Here is a 23,636-nt window from a genome sequence, read left to right on the forward strand (position 1 = left end):
CCACAGGCTTGGAGCCTCTCTTTTATCTCCTTTTTGTGGGAACAAAGGACAGCTGGCTTTGTGTTCTCTGCTCAGGGCTTTCATTTCTCACACGTAAACCCTGCGTAACTTCATCGCCACTAGACCTGCAAACTGTAATTGCCTGAAAATGAGAAATTTCTCTGGAAAAGAGTCGTGGTTTGTGGGATACCAGGATTTGAAATGTCATCTTTGTGTTTAAAACTGAGCAAAGGAAAATTCTGTGTGCTAAATGAGCTGCAAGGTAGTGAGACTAGGGATGGGGCCTCATCATCCTTGTGGGTCCCTTCTGACACAGGGCATTCCATGAAACCAGATGTGTTTTGTCTGAACCCCATTGCTGCATCCTTACGTGTTGAGTCTCTGGGAATCAGCCCATGTGGATAAAATTTAGATTGGATTACGAATAAATTTAATCTTGATTAATGGAAAATAGATACATAGATAAATATGAATGGATTTTATCATGACTGATGAAAAATGGATACATAAACAGTGTGACTAAGAACACACATCCTTATATGCTCATAGGTAATTGTGGAATGCAGATAAGTGTTTTAAAAGGGCTTGTAAACTACAAAATTAGTAGTTCAGTAAACCACTGTAGTAAGTGCATGTGTAAGAGAAAGATTTTCTGTCCACCCCTTGTTTAATTAAGAACAATCTCTCTTATTGCTCCATTTTTCCATCTGATTTTTGCTGACAGTAAAATGCAAAAATTATTTTTCTTCAATGCTGCGATGCCGTAGTGTGAAACTGATTTTAGACGTATCTAGGCTGCACAAAAGAGCATCTGAAATCCTGGTTAAATACTCAGAGTGTTCCCCAGAGATGCCAGCTCCCGGGAGGAGTGCAGGATGTTGGAGGAGCTGTTCCCAGCTCCCTTCCGGCGCGGTGTGTGTGTTGTGACAGCTCAGGAGGTTGGTTCCTCAGCGTGCTGGCATTCTGCTCCTCTGACTTTACAGGGATGTGGAAGAGCAGGTTTTCCTGCGTTGGGAAGAGGCTTAGTGCCAGAGCACGCTCTGCATCTGAAAAAAATCACCCCGGCTTTAACGCTGCTAGCGGAAGCCCAAAATGAAGTTATAAAGCTGTTTTTGTGCCATTTTTGACCTGCCCCAAAACCTGTTGATGCTTGGAATACTTTTAAGGAGGAGGTTATCCTCCTTGTTGTTTTATCCTATTACATTCCCGTGTTAAAATTCCCAAGCTCATTCTAAAAGCTTTATGAAGCCACTTTCTGCAGAAGAATTTTTAATAACTTATTTTCTGCGTTGGCAACAGGTGGTTGTTTTCAAAATTACTCACAGGGAAAAGCAAAGCCATATTCTCATTTTAATATTCTGGGAACTTTTCCTTGAGCAGCTTTCAGGCTTCAGATCTGTATATTTTTAAAGAGTTGTATTTTGCTGCTCAAGACTCCACATAATTCCGTCAGATGCTTTATTTTGATTGTACTGTGAGCTATAACTGGGTGTCACAGCAGCTATAATTAACTCTTCCATCATTCTCCCATTCACAGAACATCAAACCTTTGACTTAATTTTGAATTATTATATCCATGTTTCTTCAGTTGGAAAAGCGATGGGGATTTCCCTAAAGAAAGGGGGGATTGTTCTTGCAATCATTTTTTTTCTTGTCTAAAAACAGTCAGGAAATAATGCCTTTTTTTTTCCTTCTGGAATGTCTCAGAAAGTCTTGCTTTGCTAAGGGACACATACCCCTAAAGCTCCCCAGGGAAGTGGAAGTTTCCAGCATGATTCTTGTTTCCCAAAGTTGCACAGAATTCTTTGTAGAATTTATCATCCTGTTGCCCTGCTGTATCATCACTTGGATACCTAACAGAGTTATTATAACAGAGATAATACTTCTTCTCTAGTGGAATGCTGTGATTTTAACAGTATGTTCCATATTTTTAACATCCTCATAAAAAAAAATCCCAAATTGTAAAAATAACTTGTCTCCATTCTAGAGCGCTGCTCACATCAATTCAGCGCTGCCTCTTGCTCAAGAGATCGATCTTGGAATCTGGAATTCCAAAGGCTTTGGGAATACAGGCTGAACATCAAGATGTGAGAAGTGGAAATGTGCCCAGGACAGAGGGTTCTGCAGCTCTCAAGTCCTGTATCAGCCTTCCCCAGGGGCTGCTGAATCACACGGAGCTGGTGCCAGCTTGGGAATTATTTTCAGTTTCTCCCCACACACCTTCTCTGCCCTGTACTTGTGTGTTTAAAGAAGTTTCTCTATTCTTTGCCAATTTATTTCCCAGTAACAGGCGATGGCTGATGTTACTCCTGGAGAACACTGAGGGCCTGTTTGTGTGGGGCTGGGTTTGTTCTTTTCCCACAATGCTGTAGAGAAGTTTGATGATTTAATGGAAAGGCAGAGGGAATGGGATAAAGATGAGGAGGAAATGCTTTACTCTTCACTTTCAGTGATTAAATAGTTCATTAACAGAGAGGGCACAAAAGGAGGGTGCACAGGTGAGACAGAAGTAATGGCAGTTTACCAATTTAGCAGAAAAATGAGGCTGTGAAGGGACATCTTGGTGGTGGGAGATAACGTTGGTGGGAAAGGAGGGACTGACTGTAGCTGGGAAGGGAAATGTTATTTATTATCCATGGAGTGAGAGGTTGGGTGGTGCAGGGCAGGAGGAAAGGCTCCGTTTTTCACTCTGTTCCTGGCATGGCTTTATTTTCACTCCTCTCCCAAAGTGATGCTGAACTTCCTCCTCCGGGGCCAGAGAAGGAGGAGGAGAATGTGTGGGAAAGGCACCAACGTGTGATGGGAGGATTGTAATGAGAGGGTGAGACCAGCAGCAGTGTTTCTCATGTTTATTATTACTTCTGCAGTTTTGACCCTTTTTGTTGTGTTTTATTTTGGCTTGGCCTGTTTTTACATCCTTCTGGATTGTTTGTAAGTATTTTGGGACAGAGATTGTCTTCCCTTCTGTGCTTCCAAATATAATGGGGAGAGAGCCCAAGGGCTTTTGGGAATGTGCCATGGTGCTTGTTACACCAAGATGTTCAGAAAGAAAACCAGGGTTTTTTTAACATTTGAAGGAAAACACCCACAAAAAAGCAGTAGAAGAGCTCACAAAATCAAATCTTGGAAGTTATTAGAAGCCTGAAATAGTTTCTGTGAGAAAAGAAATGAAAAAGTTACGTGGTTTAATGGCATGAAGGTCTGTAAGAAGGGTATGAAATATTTAAGATAAGAAAAAGATAAACTTGTGTATTGTTTTTCTAATATGGTGTGGAGAGGAGTATAAAAATTCAATCAAGCAGCAAATTTCAGACTGACAGGGTTATTTTAGTACGTGGCACATCTGCCCCCCCTCCAGCCTCTGAGTTAAAATTCCAGCAGAATTTTTTCGAAGGCTGCTTGTGTAATGGAGAATGAGAGTCTCTGGGGTTATGTCAGACAAAAGTATTTTTAGTGCTGCTCTGAGCCCTCGTGCCTCGGGGAAGAAATGAGCCACTGAAGCAGGATGACGTGTCCCCACTGGGCAAGCTTTAATAACATTATATACTCTGTATTTCTGCCTCTCCTCGAAGCATCAAATGGTCCCAGCTCCCTGGATTAGATTGACTCCCTCTGTGATCTAATATGCAAATCCTCTTCCGCTGTAATTATTGTTTATAAAAGGCATTCTCGGGTCTGAATTCTCTTCGTATCCTGAAGTTGGGGGTTGAGGCTGAGCCTGGAAATGATGTTTACAGGTTGATAGAGAATCCTGGAATGGCTGGAGCTGGAGGGGATCTAAAGATCATCTTGTTCCACCCTGGGCTGGGACAGGGACATCCCCCTCTATCCAGGTTATTCCCACACTTGACCAAAATACTTGCCATGATTTTCATTTGTGATTTCTTTGGAGTACAGATCTTTTCAGGGAAGATGCCTGATAGCGCAATAATATTTCTTTCCTGTACATAAGAGTGCTGGGAGGGATTTTGGGGCATTGTCAGACCTGGGCATCCTCCCTGTGTTTCTCCACTCTTCCTGCACAGCTCCTGAGCTGGTCCAACATCGCATTGCACTTAATAAAATCTCCACCACTGTCAGGGTGGGTAACAGGATCTTGCTGACATTTTACCCATATTGGGAGGAGACAGGCTTCCCTGCCTGTCCCCTCTGGGAGCTTTGGAGGGGAACATCCCTAGGAGGACTCCAAAATTCCTGTGAATAGTGGGGTGGCAGCACAGAAACAGAATTGGGCACAAAAGGGAGGAGGGCCTGTAGACGAGCAGAAACTCTGGAATTTTGCTTTTTTGATGACAATTTCCTGGTGACTTTGCTCCATGCACTGAGCTGTCCTTGCCCCCGTGCCGTTCTCAGCAGTGACTCCAGCAGCAGCTCGAGTGACGAGTCCCCGGCGCGCTCGGTGCAGTCCACGGCTGTTCCCGCGCCCGCGTCCCAGCTGCTCCCGTCGCTGGAGAAGGATGAGCCCCGCAAGAGTTTTGGGATCAAGGTGCAAAATCTTCCAGTGCGCTCAACAGGTAAATTCACTCAGGAAAGGGGGACAAAAAGGGATGGGGCAGGTGGAATAACCTGTACTGAGTCTTTGACACACGGCAGTCACATGTTGGGATTCTCTCCCTGCTTCTGCCTCAGTTCTTGCGTGACAGTGGGAAAATGGCTTAATTAGTGACCATCTGTGAGAAACCCTGCTGCTCCCAGCTCCGAGTATTGGGCATTTCCAGCTCCTGGAGCTGGTGCTTCCAGCAGCAGTATGGGCTTTCCCAGGGAAAAAGTGACACATCTCCATTTTTAACTTAAAACTTTGATTGTTTTATCTCACCCTGGTTCAATTCTTTCTTTAATCAAAAAAGTTGAGAGTTTTCTGTTGCAGTTTGTGTGCTTTAAAACACTCCTGAGCATATCTGTAAAGGCAATGCATATTGCATGGAAAATAACCCAGGAAACCACGTGCTGAGGAGAGCCCATGATTGCTCCCTGTTCCCTGCACTGAGCACAGGAGAGATCCCACAGGAAAAACCAGCATGGGATCAGTTGTGAAACAGTTTTAACAGAATTCATGGATGCAGAAGCACTGGCTGAGCTAAAATAGGATCTGTTCATCTTGTGAGCAGAGTAGCTCATGTGTTGGTATCTTCCTGTAGATTCAATGCCTGCCATATTCCTTGAAAGTTCATGATGCTGAGGTCAGTGTCCCATGAATCCCAGTCAGATTGTGTGGGCCTGAGTCAGATTCCACAAAATCTGATGAATCTGCCTGGTTATATTCCTGAATTGACGGTACTGAACACTGAGTGACTCCAGCCTCCGTTCCAGACACCTCATCCCAGCTGTGTGCAGTATTCTGCTGGGATCTTTAATCAAGTATCCCTGGTATTTCTTCTTCATCTGGAACTGGGTGTCTCTTAGAGGCAAAAACCAACCACTGCCAGCTTTAGCCATGTAAAACCTCCTGTGTGTAGTTTCTTGGGTTTAAAAGAGAAAGATCAGCCAGAAATTTTGGACATTGGCAAAATCAACATCCCAAATTAAAAAGAGCACTCATGTGAGCACTGAGTTAAATGGGATGAAGTCAAGAGTTTTTCATGTCTTTTACAGTGCTACTGAGTTGGTAGAAGTTACATTTCTGCAGTACTAATGTTCATTTGTTGGTTTAGATACAAGCCTTAAAGATGGACTTTTCCACGAATTCAAGAAGTACGGGAAGGTGACGTCGGTGCAGATCCACGGCGCGTCCGAGGAGCGCTACGGCCTCGTGTTCTTCCGGCAGCAGGAGGACCAGGAGAAAGCACTAAATGCCTCCAAAGGAAAGCTTTTCTTTGGCATGCAGATTGAAGTCACAGCCTGGATAGGACCAGGTAAGGTCCATGCCCTTCTCCCATGGGACTGCTCTGGGCGTGCTCAGGAGCTGTTGTGAAGAGGCAGAATAGAAGTAGGAAACATACTTTAAAGAAACTGGGAATAAAGCCACAATAAACTCCAGAGTAAAAAGAGTGGATGCTCTTGGATCAAACAGCGAGTGCATTCCAGTGTTAGGGCTCAGAGGAGGAAAGCTGCCGTCCTCCCAAGCCGTGGTATCTGCTGGAAGGAACCATCTCATCCGCCACGTCTCAATGGAGCAGCTGCCAGTGGGTGGTGTGAGCACAGCACTGTGTCCTCCCAGCCTCGTTTTGTCTCCTCTTAATTAAAACAGCCAACGAGTGCTGCCTTCTGAGGCTGTGGCAGCACAGCCCACGTGACCGACCAGTGAGAGCTGCAGCCCCGAGCACGTGGTGAAGTTCTCAGACTGCACTTCAATGACTTCTTTAAAAATTGATTCCTGAAAACAAACTCCTGCCACGTGCTCTTCCCCAAGTGCAGGAATTCATGCACTCAAGCATTGATGCTTGATAAGAGTAAATTTCCAGAGAAGCAGTTGAAAGATGCAGCTCCCTTTCACCTGAGGATGCTCAAATTCCTCCTTGGAATATAAAAATTCCCAATCCCACATAAATAACAAGTCATGGGGTGCAGTACTGGGTGTTTTTCTCAGAGACAGTGGTTACTCTGTTCAGATCAAGAAGGAGACCTGAATAAACCAACATGAACCAACTCTCCAGTCATAACAAATTTCCTGCTCTCTTTTATCCTAGAAACGGAAAGTGAGAATGAGTTTCGTCCTTTGGATGAAAGGATAGATGAATTTCACCCAAAGGCAACGAGGACCCTGTTCATTGGCAACCTGGAGAAAACAACCACCTACCACGACCTTCGCAACATCTTCCAGCGCTTCGGGGGAATTGTGGTATGTGAATTGTGTCCTGTGGGGTGGCACTGCCCCCCTTCCTCTACAGACCCCTGAAATAGCAGCTCTGAGTGCTGCTAAATCTGTCAACGACAGATAATTCAGTCTTTCTGTAATAATCTGAGTCATTCATCTTGCTGGAATGTACCTGAAAGCTTTTCTTTGTATTCAGAGTTCAGCATATGAATGTTGAGGGCTAATTTAGGAGGAAAAACAGTCCTAGGAGTGTTTACAGCAAATGTCTCTCCTGCTGTTTGCTCCTGGTAATCCTCTCCTGGTAGCTCCAAAGCTGACTGGGTATTTGGGATGTGACTGTGCCAGGTGATGTTCTCATGTTGACTCGTACAGCTGTGGGAATCTGAGTTTTCTGTTGACTCCTGGAACGAGGGGCTTGCTTGGTGTGTGTGGAAGCAGCCCTGTGCCCAGGCAGGGGGATTGGAGCAGATGATGGCACATGAGGGATTTGGGTTTTCAGCTGAGGAGGAGAATCCAGATGAGGTAAAGCAGCCCCCTCTGCTCATGACTGTCCATCAATTCACATCAGTGTTACATTTAAGGGAAATTTTCCATGGGAGTTGCACAACTGTCCAATTTAATTAATTTTCACAAGGGCACGGAGTGACAGGACAAGCCTTAAGCTGAAGGAGGGCAGAGTTAGATGGGATATTGGGAAGGAATTCTTCCCTGTGAGGGTGGGCAGGCCCTGGCACAGGGTGCCCTGGGAAACTGTGGCTCCCCCATCCCTGGGGGTGCCCAAGGCCAGGTTGGAAAGGACTTGGAGCAGCCTGGGACAGTGGAAGGTGTCCCTGCCCCTGGCAGGGACAGAACTTGGATGAGCTGTAAGGACCCTTCCCACCCAAACCATTCTGGGATTCATTCTGTCATTCCTGTTGAATCTGGACTTGAGGTGGTTGATGTTCTCCCTGTCAGCTGTGGGTGCTTGTGGATGTGCTGTGCCTCCTTTACTCTGCCCTGACATGTTTCTGTCACTGTGAGGAGTCAGTCACATGTACCCCATCCCTGCTACCCCCCAAAAGAAGAGGAGGTTGTTTCCATGTACAGTGTGGTCAAATATAAAATCCTGGTTTTATGATGTCTGGCAGCCCTTGTGTATCCAGACTCTGCTGGATCCTTGGCATCAATACTGATTTATGAGTTCCTGCCATGTCTGTGGCTTGAGCCCTTTTCCAGTGTTAGAGCAGCAGAGCTCTCCTGATAGAGATGCTTATCAGTGGTAGTGTAAATTGGCTTTTGTGTGCCGTGGTGCTCCCTGTCAGCATTATTAATGGCTCAGAATTGGGAGCTGGCTCGCTGTTTCCAGGAAAACCTGCAAGCTCAGGTGCAGAAGGGACCAGCTTTATAACCTTTCTGAGGGGTAATGAGCACAATAATGATATTTCATTTGCCTGTCACAAGGAATTGCTTGCCCAGGCTGAGTGGTCAGGTATAATTCGCTGTGGTTGCAGTTGTGCTACTTCAGACACTTGGAAGTGTAGTTTTCTATTAATATTCCACTTAAATCATTTGGCCAGGGCTGTAGGAGTCTAATGGTTGTGTAAATCTCCCTGTTTACTTCTGTTTTCCCAGATAAAGAGCTCTTGGGTGAGACCAGATCAAACTGCTGCCTTGTCCCTAAATTTATTAACCATGAAATTAGCCTGTCCTGGGTGTTGGAACATTTGTGCTCAGATCCACATGTGGCTCACAAAGGCAGCTCCTGCTATTCCAACAAATAAAGCCAAACCCTCCACCTCATATTTTCAACTTGGAATGATTCATAATATCATTAGTTTGTTCAGAGGCTTTGGGTACATTTCCAGTGCTAGTGCTGAGCTTATTTGTTAACCAAATGTCAGCTCCTGGCTTGCTGGGCTTTTTAAAATCAATTAAAATCAGCCTTTATTTGGCTTTCTGAGCCTCTGGCTGTTCTTGTGAATGGGCCAGTGGTGGCTTGGTTTTAAAGAGCAACAGCAACCAAAGTTGAGGATCTTTTTTGCCTTTGCCATGAGTCAGACTGGTTCAAGACATGAGTCCAGCATCACTTTGTATTTCTAGGAACAGGATGATGGATCATGATTATTTGGAAAAGAAGCCCGGCTTGGCTCAGAGATGAGGATTGGAGCAGGTTGTTTTCTTTCTTGAGCCTTTGTGAGCGAAAATTAATCTGTATGTCCTTGATCCTGAATTGTCTCTTCTTGATATAGTATTAATAGCCTAAAGCTGCTGTTTGTTGATCAGGTCAGGTTTAGTTCTGTGGGCTTGGATTTTAAATCTGTGGGATAAAGAGCTTTCCCTGCTCTAGTAAGGATTTGGTTTTGAGATGCAGCAGAACAGCAAAGTTTTAACTGTCTACTACTGTTTAAATCCTCTCCCTGAAGAAGAAAATATTAATTAAAGAGCTTGCTGTGCCACGTGTCCCTGAAAAAAAACAAGTGCTGTTGGATGGGGCTGGGTGCTGACTGTGGTTGTTGTGTTTTGTGCTCGTCCCCAGGACATCGACATTAAGAAGGTGAACGGTGTCCCTCAGTACGCGTTCCTGCAGTACTGCGACATCGCCAGCGTCTGCAAAGCCATTAAGAAGATGGATGGGGAATATCTTGGGAATAACCGGCTCAAGGTAAAGAAATCCTGCCCTGGACTGTATCCTTCTTGTGTCTTCCATTGCTGCAGCGTGGGATGTTTCACAGCGGGGCAGTCCATGGAAGTAAGAGTGGTTTTTAATGTGAGATGGTGTCAGAGCGTGCTGGGATTAATCAGCGTTTTTGTTGTGTCTGTCCACACACAATCCTGGCATTGAGCACTCGGAGGCTGACACTGCCTGGCCTGGGAGGGCCACGTCTGGCGAGGCTGTGCTGGGAATCCATCCCGCTCCCCATGGCAAACGGGGCGTGTCAGGCCCCAGAACTGTCAACCTGTCACTTCTCAGACATCCAAACCGTAGAAGAACACAGTGTTGTCAAATACTCTGTTTGTTTAAACAAGCAGAATTATTTTCATTAATTGCTTTTTGATTTTTGTCTTGCACCTGCACCAGATGCTAATTTTAGAAAACCCATACAAACAACAGCTTTCTCCAAATAAACCTTTCATTAGGCAGGCTCTGTTGAGTGAGATTAACCCTTGTGCACTGTACTGATGGAAGTTTTGCCCTTTTGTGTCCAGCTGGGTTTTGGGAAGAGCATGCCTACAAACTGCGTGTGGTTAGATGGGCTTTCCACAAACGTTACGGATCAGTATCTGACCCGACATTTCTGCCGATACGGGCCCGTGGTGAAGGTAGGTGGGAGGCTTTGGTGTCTGCTTCCGAGTCCTTACTGTCTTCCTTTCTTCCCATCCTGTCCTTTCAACCCCACTGTCCAGGGCTTTATAGCTCAGGTAGAAAAAATCCTCTCTGGGGTGGAATTGGGCTGGCAGGGCTCTGTCAACAAATCCAGCAACCAAAAAGAGGTGTTTTGAGCGAGCCGAGATATACTGAGTGTTGGAAACCATTTGTTGCTCTTGTGCAGTACAGTCTCTCCCCAGCAAAACTTCCTAAATGTTAGTTGGAAGAACAGCAGTCTAATTATGTAATTACTCGTACTTGCTGATTACGTAATTAGACACAACTATGGTTTTTTTCAGCGGACCAAGAAAAAAAGACTTTTTAACAGCAGTCAGGACAATCACAGTGCCAAAAGTTACATGGAAGAAGAGAGAAAGTCAACAATGGTGCAACACACCCGTGCCATGCAGCAGGAGCCTCTCCCATGCAAGTGATTTAACTTCAGTGTGGGAGGTGTCCTGTGTATTTTTATTGGACATGGATGTGCTTAAAATTAAGCAACGTGTGTAAATCTGCAGGATCAGGGTCTGGCCTCCCCAGAGGACTTTTGTGGGTTTGTGTTGCAGCTTTGACATTCTTTATTGTAGCTGTTGTTGCTTGAATGATAGATTTATGCTGCTAAAGGAAGGCAATATTTGGAAATTGGGCATTTAACAAGTGGTGAGTGGTACTGCAGACTGATAACAAAAGCTGGTTCCACTTTGGGATAAATGTTCCCTTTACCTTTTTTCCCCCCTAAAACACATTGGAAATTTTAAAAAACCCCAAAAAGACTTAACAGTGCTACAAAACTCAGTCAACAAAGAAAAAATGTTCAAAGTAAAATACAGAAAAACAAAATAAAGGCATAATATACCTCAAGCCACAATATCCACAATTCAAAGCAGTCCCGTGCCCTTTTATTGTCTCTTCATTCCAATATGCCTCATCAGAAAAGCCTGGAAATTCACCTTGCTAAAAATTATTTCCTTCCTGGTACCTTCGTGACTTAGGATTTTGTTGGGACTGACATTAAGTCCTGTGGATGAGGCTCTTATTTGGTTTTTGTTTTGTTTTTTTGTTTTTTACAGGTGGTGTTTGACCGCTTAAAAGGCATGGCCCTGGTTCTCTACAATGAGATTGAATATGCACAAGCAGCTGTAAAAGAGACCAAGGGGAGGAAAATCGGTGGGAATAAAATTAAGGTGTGCAGAATGACCTCCAAACCAAAGCAAAACAGGCAAAAAAAAGAGGAACAAATTGTGTTTAGGCCTTCCCCCTTAAATGCTGGCAGTGCAGACTGCCAGGCTCGAGGAATACTTGGTGGGACACACATGTCCCACATACCAAAGGCTTAAATTACATTTTTATACTCGGCTTATCAAGATGTCAGGGAATCCTGAACTGATACTTATAAAGCCTTTTCCAGTATTCTGCCGTTTGTTTCGCTGAACTTGTCTCTCTGAGCTCCTGAGTGTTGGTGTCCGTGTCCCTGCCTCGTTTACCCCAATCCAAGGCAAGCTTTTGTCTGTTTTTGTGTTAAAAAAGGGAAATGTGAAGGTGTGGCTTCCTCCAGGAAAAAGCATGGCTACATCCAGCTGCCCCATGATGATGTCCAGGCTCTGGGGTGCAGTCATGGAATCGTGGAATGGTTTGGGTTGGAAAGGACCTTAAAGATCATCTTGTCCTTCCTTGCAACAGATTTTAAACAACAATTGAAAACACTGCTTTGAAAAATACACAGAAAATACTTTTCTTCCTGGAGCAGCACTCAGCATTTTCAGGGATATCTTGGATTTGGGTGAACGTGGTGGTACCTGTTCTGACTGTCCCATCAGTCCCACTAACTGGGGACATGAAGTGTCAGCCAGCCCTTTGAATTATCTTCCTTCTTCTCCTTTCTCCTCTCCTAAAGAGTGGGCAGTGATGTCAGGCAAGATCTCAGCAGCTTCCCACCTCACCAAGGGCCAGGAGTTCAGTGTTTTCTGGGAATGGTGTTGGATATCAGTCACCTCCCTGTGCAGGAAAGCGAGCGGTCCCTTAAAAGCTCCACATCCTAATGGCTTTGGAATATGCAGCACCCCTGGTGTGGGCCTGTGCTCCATTACACACAGGACTGGGCTGATTTAAAAAATAACAGCAACTAGAATGTTAAAAATATTCCATTATGTGGCATACACGTAATGAAATCCATTCTAATCCTTCCTTTTTTTCACTATGCCATTAGCTTCTTACTCCTGGAAAGCAGCAATTTTTGGAGTAGCTGGAACAGGGATCTGCAGTTGAGCAGGCTTGCTTCTCTCCCTGCTCTATAACCCTGGGCAAACACCATGGAGTGGAGGATGGACACATAATCCTGACCCTCTGTAGCACTGCCCTGAGATAAAAGGGACTTTGGAACTCTCCTGGTATTAAAAACATCAATACCATGATAATAATGTGCATTTTTCCTGCTGCTTTGCCCAGCAGAAGCCTCTGGGATGGCAGCTACAACAACATAGTGAGGAGGTAATTACACAGCTCCACTGAGAAGGATCTTTATTCCTGGAGATGTGCAGGGCCAGAAATGGGACATGTTTAACATTTTTTATTCAATTTTACCCCCATTTTCAGTTCTGCTTCCACCTTCAGCAGACAGGGAAATGTTGGCAGAGTGGGATGTTTTGTGACTGAATTTGATTTCCCCTTTCTTTTTCAGGTGGACTTTGCAAATCGGGAGAGTCAGTTGGCATTCTATCATTCCATGGAGAAAACGGGTCAAGATATCAGAGACTTCTACGAAATGCTGGCAGAAAGAAGGCAAGTATCAATGTTTCTTCAGTTTTCTGTTTTCTGGCATCACCTTACACAACCCTTTTAAATCATTGTCCTCCTCATTATGCAATCAAACTTCCTTCAGGCCATAATTCTTAAACAAGTTTTTCCCTCTCAACTTTATCCTTATTTTTAAAGTTTTATTAAAAACACCTCTGCATTTAATTTTTATTTTTTTTTTACCTCTTCACTATTTTTAAAATTAAATTTAGGTGATCCAGACTTAAGATGTGCAGATTAGAGCAGGCAGGATCTCCCACATCCAAGGCAAAGCCAGTTACTGGAATTCCTGCTGAGCTGGAGGCTGCAGTTGTCTGCGTGATCCATATTTAAGTATCCGGTTTCTCTGGTGGGTCACCAGGACACAGTTGGGAGTCATTCATCACGTCTTAGGAATGCAAAGAGCAGCTTATCTGTAGCAGAGAAATGTGGGTGTACATAAAGTCTGATAAACTGCTGCTCAGCCCTTGAGCAAGTCAAATCTGATCCTCCACCTCCCTCTTTCCAACAGTTTTGTTAGTAACATGATAAAAGAATATAATTTGAGTAAGGATCCATTATTATTTTGAATAAAGCTGTGTCCTGTGTGGCTGCCCCTTGGCAGCAGCTGGCACCACGCACTGCTTCTTTATCCCTGAAGACCTGGCACAGAAACACTGCAGTCTGGGGTTTTTTACCTTCATTGACTGAAAAAACACCCCTGTTTTACTCCCTTCAGAGCCTGGCTCATTGTCAGAGCTCTGCCTGCCCAGGAGTCAGCCCAGTGTGACACCAGCTGTACCCTGGAGCTGGATAAACCCAATAGTTTTTTCGCAGCAAAATAGATTGGTCTGAGATAATGCAAAATGAGCAGATTTAAAAGTGAGCAGGGTTTGGAAATTGGCAATCAGGATTTGCATAATGGAAATACAGGTGTGCCTTCCCCAGGCCTTGCCAGATGTTGTGATGTGCCAGCAATAAGCTGACAAAAATTTCCTCGGAACTGTGCTGGATTCAGGCAAGAGAAGGGCGTTATTGGATGTTTTTCAGCACACAAGACTCAGGTGGGATTGTCTTTGCTGTGGAATAATCCTGAGCAGGACCTGATTTCTGCTGTTTGGGCACCCGTTAGTCTGGTTTTTCCTTCTCTGTCGCTCTGCTGACGTAGTCATTAGGAGATCCACAGGGATAATGGATCGTGGAGCAGTAGAGCGAGCTCTGCAGTGACTCTGTAATTCTGCAGCTCCTGGTGCCCCTCCAAGCTCCTCCTTGCAGAGGTGCTGAGATCTGCACAAACCACCTTCTTCCGAGGTTGTAGTTGGAGCCAGTCTAAATAGGACCCAAAGGGGAAAAAATCCATGAAAAAACGAAATCCCTGATAGATATTTTTAACTTCACTGCTGCTTTTCACAACATCCCACTTCACTTGCAGGATGAAATTTTCATCTTCCATGTTTTGTCCCTTTTTCAATTTTGTACTTTTCTTAAAAGGTGGAAGTTGCCAGCTTTTAACATACAACATAAACTGTGAAGCCAGATAAATCTATGAGGATCCCAGAATCATTTAGGTTGGAAAAGACCTCCAAGGCCATCGAGTCCAGCCTGTGACTGATCCCCTCCTTGTCCCCAGCCCAGAGCACTGAGTGCCCCATCCAGGCCTCCCGTGGACACCTCCAGACATGGGGACTCCAAACCTCCCTGGGCAGCCCCTTCCATTTCCTGACCATCTTTTCCATGGTGAAAGTCTTCCTCATGTCCAACCTGAACCTCTCCTGGCACAGCTTGAGGCCGTTTTCTCTTGTCCTGTCCCTGTTCCCTGGGAGCAGAGCCCAGCCCCAGCTGAGTACAGAGTGTGCAAAACACTCTGTACTGGTGGGGAGTTGGAACTCCACCTTTATTCCACCTCCCTCCCGTGTTCAGTCTTACAAATGACTTATTTTTACTGCTTGGAGGTATTGAAATAACGACATTAATTGCTTGACTTACTTTGCTGAATGACTTAATCCGATCTTATAAACAATCTGATATTTGTTCACTTGGTTTTGCTGTAAACAGGCAACGCCAGCAGATCACATGCAGTGAAGGAGCTAATTTGGGAATTAAAAGATCACTTGCAGGGCTTAGGATTCTTAGAGAAATCTTACCATAACTTTGCTGCTTAGTAATGGAGAGATTCCATGCCTGAACTTTGATTTGACTCGTGTTTTCAGAGTCAAATGAAGGTCTCAGGTTGTGGATAAGGGGGTGTCTTCACCCTGCCAGCCTTGTGTGGGTACACAGGTGCTGTGTCGGTTTTACCTTCATTTCACGCAAGTTTGGAATTTGACAAAAACAAAGGAGTGAAGGTGGTGAAACAATGCTTGGGAGAGGTGCTAAGGTACTACCCATGAAGTACATTCGGTATTTGATAAGTTAACAAAAGCATTTAGTCCACTGCACACAGACTCCTTGCCAAGCCTCTGTGTGCAGCTTGATGCACATAGGAAGAAAGATCAGAAAATGGTTCCTTAGGCAGCAGAAATTTGTGGTAACAGAGAACATTGGTTGGGAAGGAGAACTAGAATCTGTTTATTCTTGTGTTTAGCAGAGACGAGCGAAGAGGATCCTACGAGTACGCCCCTGACCGTACTTACTACGAGACCGTGCGGACCCCAGGGACGTATCCTGAAGATCCTCGGAGGGAGTACCCAGCTCGGGGCAGAGAATTCTACGCCGAGTGGGATCCCTACCAAGGAGACTACTACGACCCACGATACTACGATGACCCTCGCGAGTACCGGGATTACCGGGGAGATCCGTACGAGCAGGACATCAGGGAGTACAGCTACAGGCAGCGGGAGAGGGAGAGGGAGAGAGAACGGTTTGAATCCGATCGGGACAGAGACCACGAACGGAGACCGATCGAGCGGAGCCAGAGCCCGACGCATTCCCGGCGCCCGCAGAGCCCCGGAGCGTCCCCCTCGCAGTCGGAGCGGCTGCAGAGCGACTCGGAGAGGAGGATTTACAGCAGGTCCTCGGATCGCAGCGGCAGCTGCAGCTCGCTGTCCCCTCCGCGATACGACAAGCTTGACAAAGCCCGCGTGGAACGATACGCAAAAAACGAGAAAGTGGAGAAGGAGCGCGTCTTCGAGCAGGAGAGGGTGGACAAGGAGAAGCGCTTGGTGAGGAAGGAAAAGATGGAAAAAATAGAAAAGGAGAAAACGGATAAGCAGAAACGAAAAGCAAAAATCCACTCGCCCAGCTCTCAGTCCTCGGAAACGGATCAGGAGAATGAGAGAGAGCCCAGCCCAGAAAAACTGAAGGGCAACAGTAAACAAAGCAAAGAGAGGGGTGACAAAGAAGGGACAGCAAAGAACCGCCTGGAGCTGATGCCCTGTGTTGTGCTGACCCGTGTGAAGGAGAAGGAGGGGAAGGTGATCGATCAGCCTGCGCTGGAGAAACTGAGGGCGAAGCTGGATAACGACACTCTGAAATCCCCACTGCTGGAACAGAAAACCCAGGTGTCCCAGGCTGAGCCAGCCAAGTCTGAGCAGTCGAAAGCAGAACCTGTCAGAACCAAGGTACAGAAGGAGAAAGCCCTTGCCAGTCACATCGAAGTGGTGGATAAGGAGGGAAAAATGAAACCCAAAAAGCACTTGAAGACAGAACAAACTTCTTCTGAGGGGGCCAATGCAGTTGATTTGGACAAATTGGAGGCTCGTAAAAGGCGTTTTGCTGATGCGAATCCTAAACCTGACAGGCAAAAACTGGATGTAAAACGGAGCAGCCAAGATGAGGAGGATTCACGCGTGGTTTTGAAAAAGCAGCTTGATGCGACGGCGTCATCTAGAGAAGCACCAGTGTTAAGGGAAGGAGAATTGGAGAGAAAACCCCTGAGGAAGGAGATGCTTAAAAGGGAATCTAAAAAACTCAAACTGGAAAGACTTATTCCTGTTACTAGTCCCAAAGAAATTCAGGACACTCTTAATGTTGGTGGGATTGGCATGCGTCCCACCCTGGATCTGCAGGCGAGGCTCATGGAGGCACCTGAGGAACCTGTGGAAGTTCAGGAACTCCCTCCTAAAAAACCCAACCCGGTGAAACCCCAGCATAAACAGGTACCACTGCTGGACGAGCAGGGAACGGAGAGAGAGGACACAAAGAAGAACTACTCCAGCCTTCCTGAAGAAACACCGGAGCATAAACTCGGCCAAGAGAAACCTCAGTCGGCTGACACGGAGGAGAAGATCAGCATAGACATTGACCACACGCAGAGCTACCGCAAACAAATGGAGCAAAGTCGCAGGTTGAAACAGCAGCTGGAAATGGAGATAGCAAAGTCAGAGAAGTTTGGCAGTCCAAAGAAAGACGTGGATGAATATGAAAAGCGGAGTCTGGTTCATGAGGTGGGAAAGCCTCCACAGGATGTCACCGATGACTCTCCACCGAGTAAAAGGAAAAAGACTGACCAGTTTGACTTTGAAATTAGCACTAAGAGAGAAAGGAACTACAGAAGTTCTCGTCAGGTGAGTGAGGACTCCGAGAGGATGTCCTGTTCCCCAAGCATCAGGCACTTCCCCTTCCATGAGGATGATGACACGCTTGATTCTCCAAGGCTAATGCCATTGAAGGAAACCAAAGAGTCACCTAAAATAGAAGAAAAGGGTCTTTCATACTCCAACATGACTGTGAGGGAGGACTCGCTGAAATTCAATCCTTATGATTCGAGCAGAAGGGAGCAGATGGCAGAAATGGCTAAAATAAAACTCTCTGTGCTGAGTTCTGAGGAAGACTCGAGTAGGTGGGAAACCCAAGCGAAGCAGGAGCCTGGGAGAGTCGATATCAGCTTTCCAAGCAGCATTGTGAAAAGAGACAGTATACGGAAACGGTCTGTCCGAGATCTGGAACCTGGGGAGGTCCCTTCAGATTCAGATGACGATGGTGAAAACAAGCCCCATTCCCCAAAAGCCTCGTCCTTGTTAGAGAGTTCCAGACTCTCTTTTTTATTAAGGGACAGAGAAGAGAAGTTCCGGGAAAGAGAGGAAAGACTCCAGTCCAGTTCCCTAGAAAGAAACAAATTCTACTCTTTTGCATTGGACAAGACAATCACACCTGACACAAAGGCCTTGCTTGAAAGGGCTAAATCCCTCTCTTCCTCCAGAGAGGAAAACTGGTCCTTTCTAGACTGGGATTCAAGGTTTGCTAGTTTCAGAAACAATAAAGACAAAGAGAAGGTTGACTCGGCTCCAAGACCTATCCCATCCTGGTATATGAAAAAGAAAAAAATCAGAACTGATTCCGAAGGTGGAAAACTGGATGATAAGAAAGAAGATCATAAAGAGGAGGAACAAGAGCGGCAGGAACTGTTCGCTTCTCGGTTTTTGCACAGTTCAATCTTTGAACAGGACTCCAAACGCCTGCAGCATTTAGAGAGGAAGGATGATGACCTGGACTTCATCTCTGGAAGGTTGTACGGAAGACAGTCCTCCTCTGATGGGACAAACAGCACAGCTGATTTGGTGCAAGAGCCGGTGGTTCTCTTCCACAGTAGGTTTGTTGAGCTGACACGAATGCAGCAGAAAGAGAAGGAGAAAGATCAGAAACCAAAAGAAATGGAGAAACAGGAAGATAAAGAAAACCGGCCGAAAACTCCAGAAATAGTTCCTGATAGTAAAGAAACAGAACAGAAGCCTTCCTCAGTTGTTGGTCCCTCTTCAGTCACCGTCCTCCCACAGGAACCAGCTCCCATCGCTCCTGAGAAAATAGTGAGCGAAAAGGTCCTGGTGGAACCAGCTTCTGTCAAAGAAGAGAAACCTGAACCTGCTGCTGCAGCAGAGGAACAAAAACCTTTTCCTGAACTTGCTGCTCCTGTCAAAATGGAACCTTCTGAACAATCAGAACCTTCACCGGTTGTAGAAGTGAGTAAAGAAATTGTTGCTACAACCCTGGCACCAGAGGAAGATGCTGTGGCCACAGAGCATCCTTCGTACTTGGATACCAAACCTCCTACTCCTGGGGCCTCGTTTTCCGATGCAGACATCAGCGTAGATCCAGAACCTGAGGCTGCCCAGCTGCTTCCACCTCAGCCCAAGCTAGTTCAGAAGTCAGATGAGGCTGTGGAACCTAAAGAGGAAAATCCTTCACCCTCTGCCAACACCGATGCTGGTGTGAGTCAAAAGGTGGAGGTGGCTGCTGAGGTCCTGCCACCTGTTTCCGACAATGATATGGAAGTGGAACCTCCAGTTGTTGTAAAAGATAAAAAATCCTACAAAAGTAAACGGTCCAAGACTCCGGTGCAGTCGGCTGCAGCTAATGTCACGGAAAAGCCCGTCACGAGGAAGAGTGAAAGAATTGACCGTGAAAAACTGAAAAGGTCGAGCTCTCCTCGTGGGGAGACCCAGAAGCTTTCTGAATTGAAAGTGGAGGCAGAAAAGGTTCCAAGGAATGCTGCTAAATCCCCGAGTTCTGCTGCAGAGCCGGAAAACGTGGAGCTGAGCTTGCCGATAGGCCGGACCAGGCGCAGAAACGTGAGGTCGGTCTACGCTACCACAGGGGACAACGAAGGCCCATCTCCGGTGAAGGACTCGATGGAGGTCACTAGATCCACCAGGAAGAGGGTGGAGAAGGAACCACAGGAAACGGTGACAACTGTTCCCACAACCCCAAGGAGGGGGAGACCTCCCAAAACCCGCCGTAAGCCAGAGGAGGACATTTCTCCCATAAAGACTGAACCGGTACAACAAGAGGTGGAGGAGGCTGAAACTAAAGACACTGCGGAAGCTCCTAAACCTGCAGAAGGTTGGAGGTCTCCGAGATCCCAGAAGCTCACACACACTCATTCATCAGCTGCTACTAGCCAGCAGGGGAAGAAAGGGAAGAATGAGCTGAAAGCCGATACCACGGCTGAATCTGAAGATGCTGCTGAAAGAAGTGGTCAGGAATCGAGCATCGGTGACAGCAGCAATAAAGCAAAAGCCACTGAGAAAGAGCCGGCTGCAAGCGAGCAGAAACGTGATCGGAAGGAGCTGGATGTGGAGAAAAACCAGCCAGAAATCCCCACAGTCGAGATCATTGAGAAGAAGCCGGTGCCAGAAAAGGTTACGAAATCCAAAAGGGGAAGGTACAAAAATACCAAGACTGTTGTTGATAAGGCATCCGTGTGTCTCAAAAATGTAGAAATACGCCTCAACGTTGACGAAGTCAAGGGTGCCTTGCGGCCCGCTGAAGAGGAGGCAGAGCCAGTGGCAGTGTCACCACCCAAGATGAAAAGCCCTCCAAAAGAGGACATCCTGCCACCCCACTTCTCTAAGAATGAGGTAGAAGATTCATTCCCAGAAATGGAAAAGGAGGCGATGCGGGAGCCCAGGCAGTCACCTGAGGCTGCCCAGTTGGCAAAGCAGATTGAGCTGGAGCAGGCAGTGGAGAACATTGCAAAACTCACTGAAACTCCTCCGACAATCGCTGCCTACAAAGAGCCAACGGCAGATGTGGCAGAAGTGCGTCAGGAGGAGGAGGCAGATAAACCTGCACACCAGGCCAGTGAGACAGAGCTGGCAGCAGCCATCGGCTCCATCATCAACGATATTTCTGGGGAGACGGAAAGCTTCCCTGCACCGCCAACATATCCTGCTGAATCTGAGGCTGAGATCCCTACAGAGCCCTTGGTGTTGCAGTCCCCTCGGGAGGAGATGGAGCCCGAGACGGATCAGGCAGTGAACAATATCCTGGAAACCGAGGCTGCCGTCGAGCCTGTGGTGCAGCCGGTGCCCGGCTCCGTCCCGTCGGCCCTGGAGACTGAGAGCAAGGAGTCTGAAGTCAGCTTCAGTGAATCTTCCAACTCTGCACAGGAGGCCGAGACCTTGCAGGAGGCTGAAGTTGCTCGGAAGGAGAAGGTCCGTCAGAAAACCACGCGGCAGAGACGCAAGAAGAGCACGAGCAGGAAGGGCGATGCCACCGAAGTCAACACCTTCGAGCCGGAGAGGGTGCAGAGCAAATCACCCCCTGCCAACGAAGTAAAGACAAAACCTGAAGAAGCCTCAAAGGAGGAGAAGCATATCAAACCCACAGCATCCACGGAGCCAAGTGCTTCTGATGTCACCAAGGCTGTGGCTGCAGATGTCATGGCTGCACATGAGGCTGTCCCTGAGAGCAGCACCTCTCCAAAGGTGCCTACTCCGACTCCTCTGGACCCGGGTGCCCCGCCGGTCCCCCTTGACGAGGGGAGTCAGAGCGGGTTCAAGATCCGGTCGCCCCTGGAGAACGCTCCCATCACGTCGCCGAGTGCCCCGAACGCAGCCCTTCCTGCCATCTCCACAGCAGTGGCCAAGCTCCCCACCCCGGTGCCCACCACCATCGTCCCCCTTCACTCCGGTGCTGCCAAGGTGCCCGAGTGGATGGTCAGGCACGAGGAGCCCCGTGCCCGTTCCACACCCCCGCCTGCTCTCCCGCCGGACACGAAGGCCTCGGATATCGACACCAACTCCAGCACTTTGAGGAAGATACTCATGGAGCCCAAATACGTCTCGGCAACGAGCATAACCTCCACGCACGTGACGACAACACATGCGGAGCCGGTGAGCGCGCCGTGCCTGGAGGAGACGCCTCTCCACCCTGCCGTGGAGGCCGTCAAGCCGGTTTCTGAGGAGAAGCCAGCTGTTCCTGTCACCAACGCCCTGGACCCACCAGTGGCTGAAGCACCGGTGTTCAGCGAGAAGGAAAAGATCAACACCGTGATTGCTCCCAAAGCCACTTCTGTCATCAGCAGGATGCCCCACAGCGTGGATCTGGAGGAGGCTCCGAGGATCACCTTGGTGAAACAAGCTCCCCAAACCCAGACCTGCCTCGTCAATGCTCCCTCCCCAAAATTTAAGCAGAGGTCAAGTACAAATGATAACAGCAGGTTTCATCCAGGATCAATGTCTATTATTGAGGAGAGGCCTGTGGAGACTGGGTCCAGTCCAGGGCTGCGGGTGAACACCTCGGAAGGTGTGGTGCTCCTGAGTTACTCAGGGCAGAAGACAGAGGGCCCTCAGCGAATCAGTGCCAAGATCAGCCAGATTCCCCCAGCCAGCGCTGTGGACATTGAGTTCCAGCAGTCTGTATCCAAGTCTCAGATTAAACAGGAGCCTCTCACGCCGTCCCAGCCAGCATCAAAAGGCTCCCAGACCTCGGCGGGCTACGGGACTGTTTCCACCCATTCTTCCTTGGTACTCGGAACACAGCCCTACAACACCTCGCCCGTCATCTCCTCCGTCAAACAGGAGCGCGCCGCGCTGGACAAGCCCGACTCGTCCCACCTCGCTGTGCAGACCACGGCGTCTCAGCCCGGCAAGGTCCTCACGCAGACGGTAAACACTCCACCCGTGCTGGTCCACAACCAGATGGTCGTGAACAAAAAACTGTCTGACCCAGCTGCTCTGAAAGTAGAGACAAAGACTCTGCAGCCCTCCAATCTGAGTCCTGGAGTTAGTCCTCACCACCCTTCCCTCTCTGGGAAGATGCACTCGGAGGCAAACCACGTCAGCTCGGGCCCCAGCACCCCGACCGACCGGGCCATCTCCCACCTGGGGGTCACCAAGCAGGAGCCGCACTCGCCGCGCACCAGCGGGCACTCGCCGTCGCCGTTCCCCCGGGCGTGTCACCCCGGCAGTACCTCATCTCCGGCCCTGGCCAGCAGCACCCCGGTCATGCTGGCGCCGGGAATCCCCGTTCCTCAGTACATATCCAGCATGCATCCCGAGCAGTCTGTTATCATGCCCCCCCACAGCGTCACACAGACCGTGTCCCTGGGCCACCTGTCCCAAGGCGAGGTGAGGATGAACACCCCTCCTCTCTCCGGCATTCCCTACGGCATCCGCCCGGAAGCGCTGCACTCCCCCCGCGCTGCTCTGCAACCCCAGATGGAGATCAAACCTCAGCGCTCCAGCACGCCCCAGCCAGCGCCCATCCGAGACATCGTCATGCCCCCGCTGTCCTCCCAGCACCCCCCCGAGGAGGAGCTGCACTTCCACCACACGGCCGTGTGCCGCGGGCCGGCCCCGGTGCAGTCGGACGTGCTGGTGATGCAGCCCGACTACCGCATGCACCCCGGCGGGCTGCGGCTGGAGCAGTACAACGTCCCGCGGGACGTCAGGATGATCATGCACCCGCACATGGCCACCGTGGGCGAGCACCACTCGGAAACGCGACAATCCCGGACGCCCGAAGGGGCCGTCAAAACCCCCCCGGTCAGTAAGACCCCGCAGCCCGGGAAAGAGACTCCCAAATCCTCGGAGGGGAAGATGGCCCACTCTCCCCACAGCGAGCCCCGGCTGCTCAGCGTGCCCTCGGGCGGCCAGCTGCCCGGGCTGCCCCTGACGCAGCCCGTGGTGGTCCCACACGGGGTGCAGATCATGCATCCCGCCGGGAGCTCCTTCCACGATTACCGCTCGGTCTACGGCGACATGAGGAATTACCACACGGCACAGCTCGGGCATCCTCAGTTCCCGGGTGCCTCGCCCATCGGGCTGCCTTCCCGCAGCATGACCCCGTCCCAGGTGAGAAAGGAGATCCTTTATCTCCCTCCCAGGAATCTGGAGGGGTTTGAGCTGTTTCTTGTGGGGTGATGGGATTAAAATGCTGCTTAGCATGAGAGGAAGCTGAAACAACCCATTTCTTGACCTGCTCTGGGACTCCACCCAGAAGGGTGAGCTCGCCTGCAGGTTTCTCGGTCTGTACCGAGGTGGTGGGTGGGTCAGGCATCCTTGGATGGATGGTGAGCCCAAGGATGGGCCTGGGGCAGGATTC

The 23,636-nt window shown here is 48.3% G+C and overlaps 1 protein-coding gene across 5 annotated transcripts in view; it reads left to right on the plus strand.

The window, feature by feature from the left end:
* Positions 1-23,636, plus strand: part of SPEN (spen family transcriptional repressor) — a 63,572-nt gene that overhangs the window by 35,503 nt on the left and 4,433 nt on the right. For 2 of the 5 annotated variants that reach the window (XM_014257261.2, XM_014257265.2), the window contains 8 exons: positions 4,354-4,514; positions 5,652-5,852; positions 6,627-6,778; positions 9,270-9,395; positions 9,941-10,054; positions 11,171-11,284; positions 12,778-12,878; positions 15,457-23,386. In XM_014257261.2, coding sequence (XP_014112736.2) covers positions 4,354-4,514; positions 5,652-5,852; positions 6,627-6,778; positions 9,270-9,395; positions 9,941-10,054; positions 11,171-11,284; positions 12,778-12,878; positions 15,457-23,386 — 8,899 coding nt within the window. The remainder of the gene's footprint in view (positions 1-4,353; positions 4,515-5,651; positions 5,853-6,626; positions 6,779-9,269; positions 9,396-9,940; positions 10,055-11,170; positions 11,285-12,777; positions 12,879-15,456; positions 23,387-23,636) is intronic. The other 3 variants (XM_088066381.1, XM_014257262.2, XM_014257263.2) reach the window with 3 other exon arrangements.

The sequence above is a fragment of the Pseudopodoces humilis genome, chromosome 24 (assembly GCF_049639895.1).
Source record: "Pseudopodoces humilis isolate 2021_Gansu_Grassland_sample_001 chromosome 24, ASM4963989v1, whole genome shotgun sequence".
In the NCBI taxonomy this organism is placed as follows: Eukaryota; Metazoa; Chordata; class Aves; order Passeriformes; family Paridae; genus Pseudopodoces; species Pseudopodoces humilis.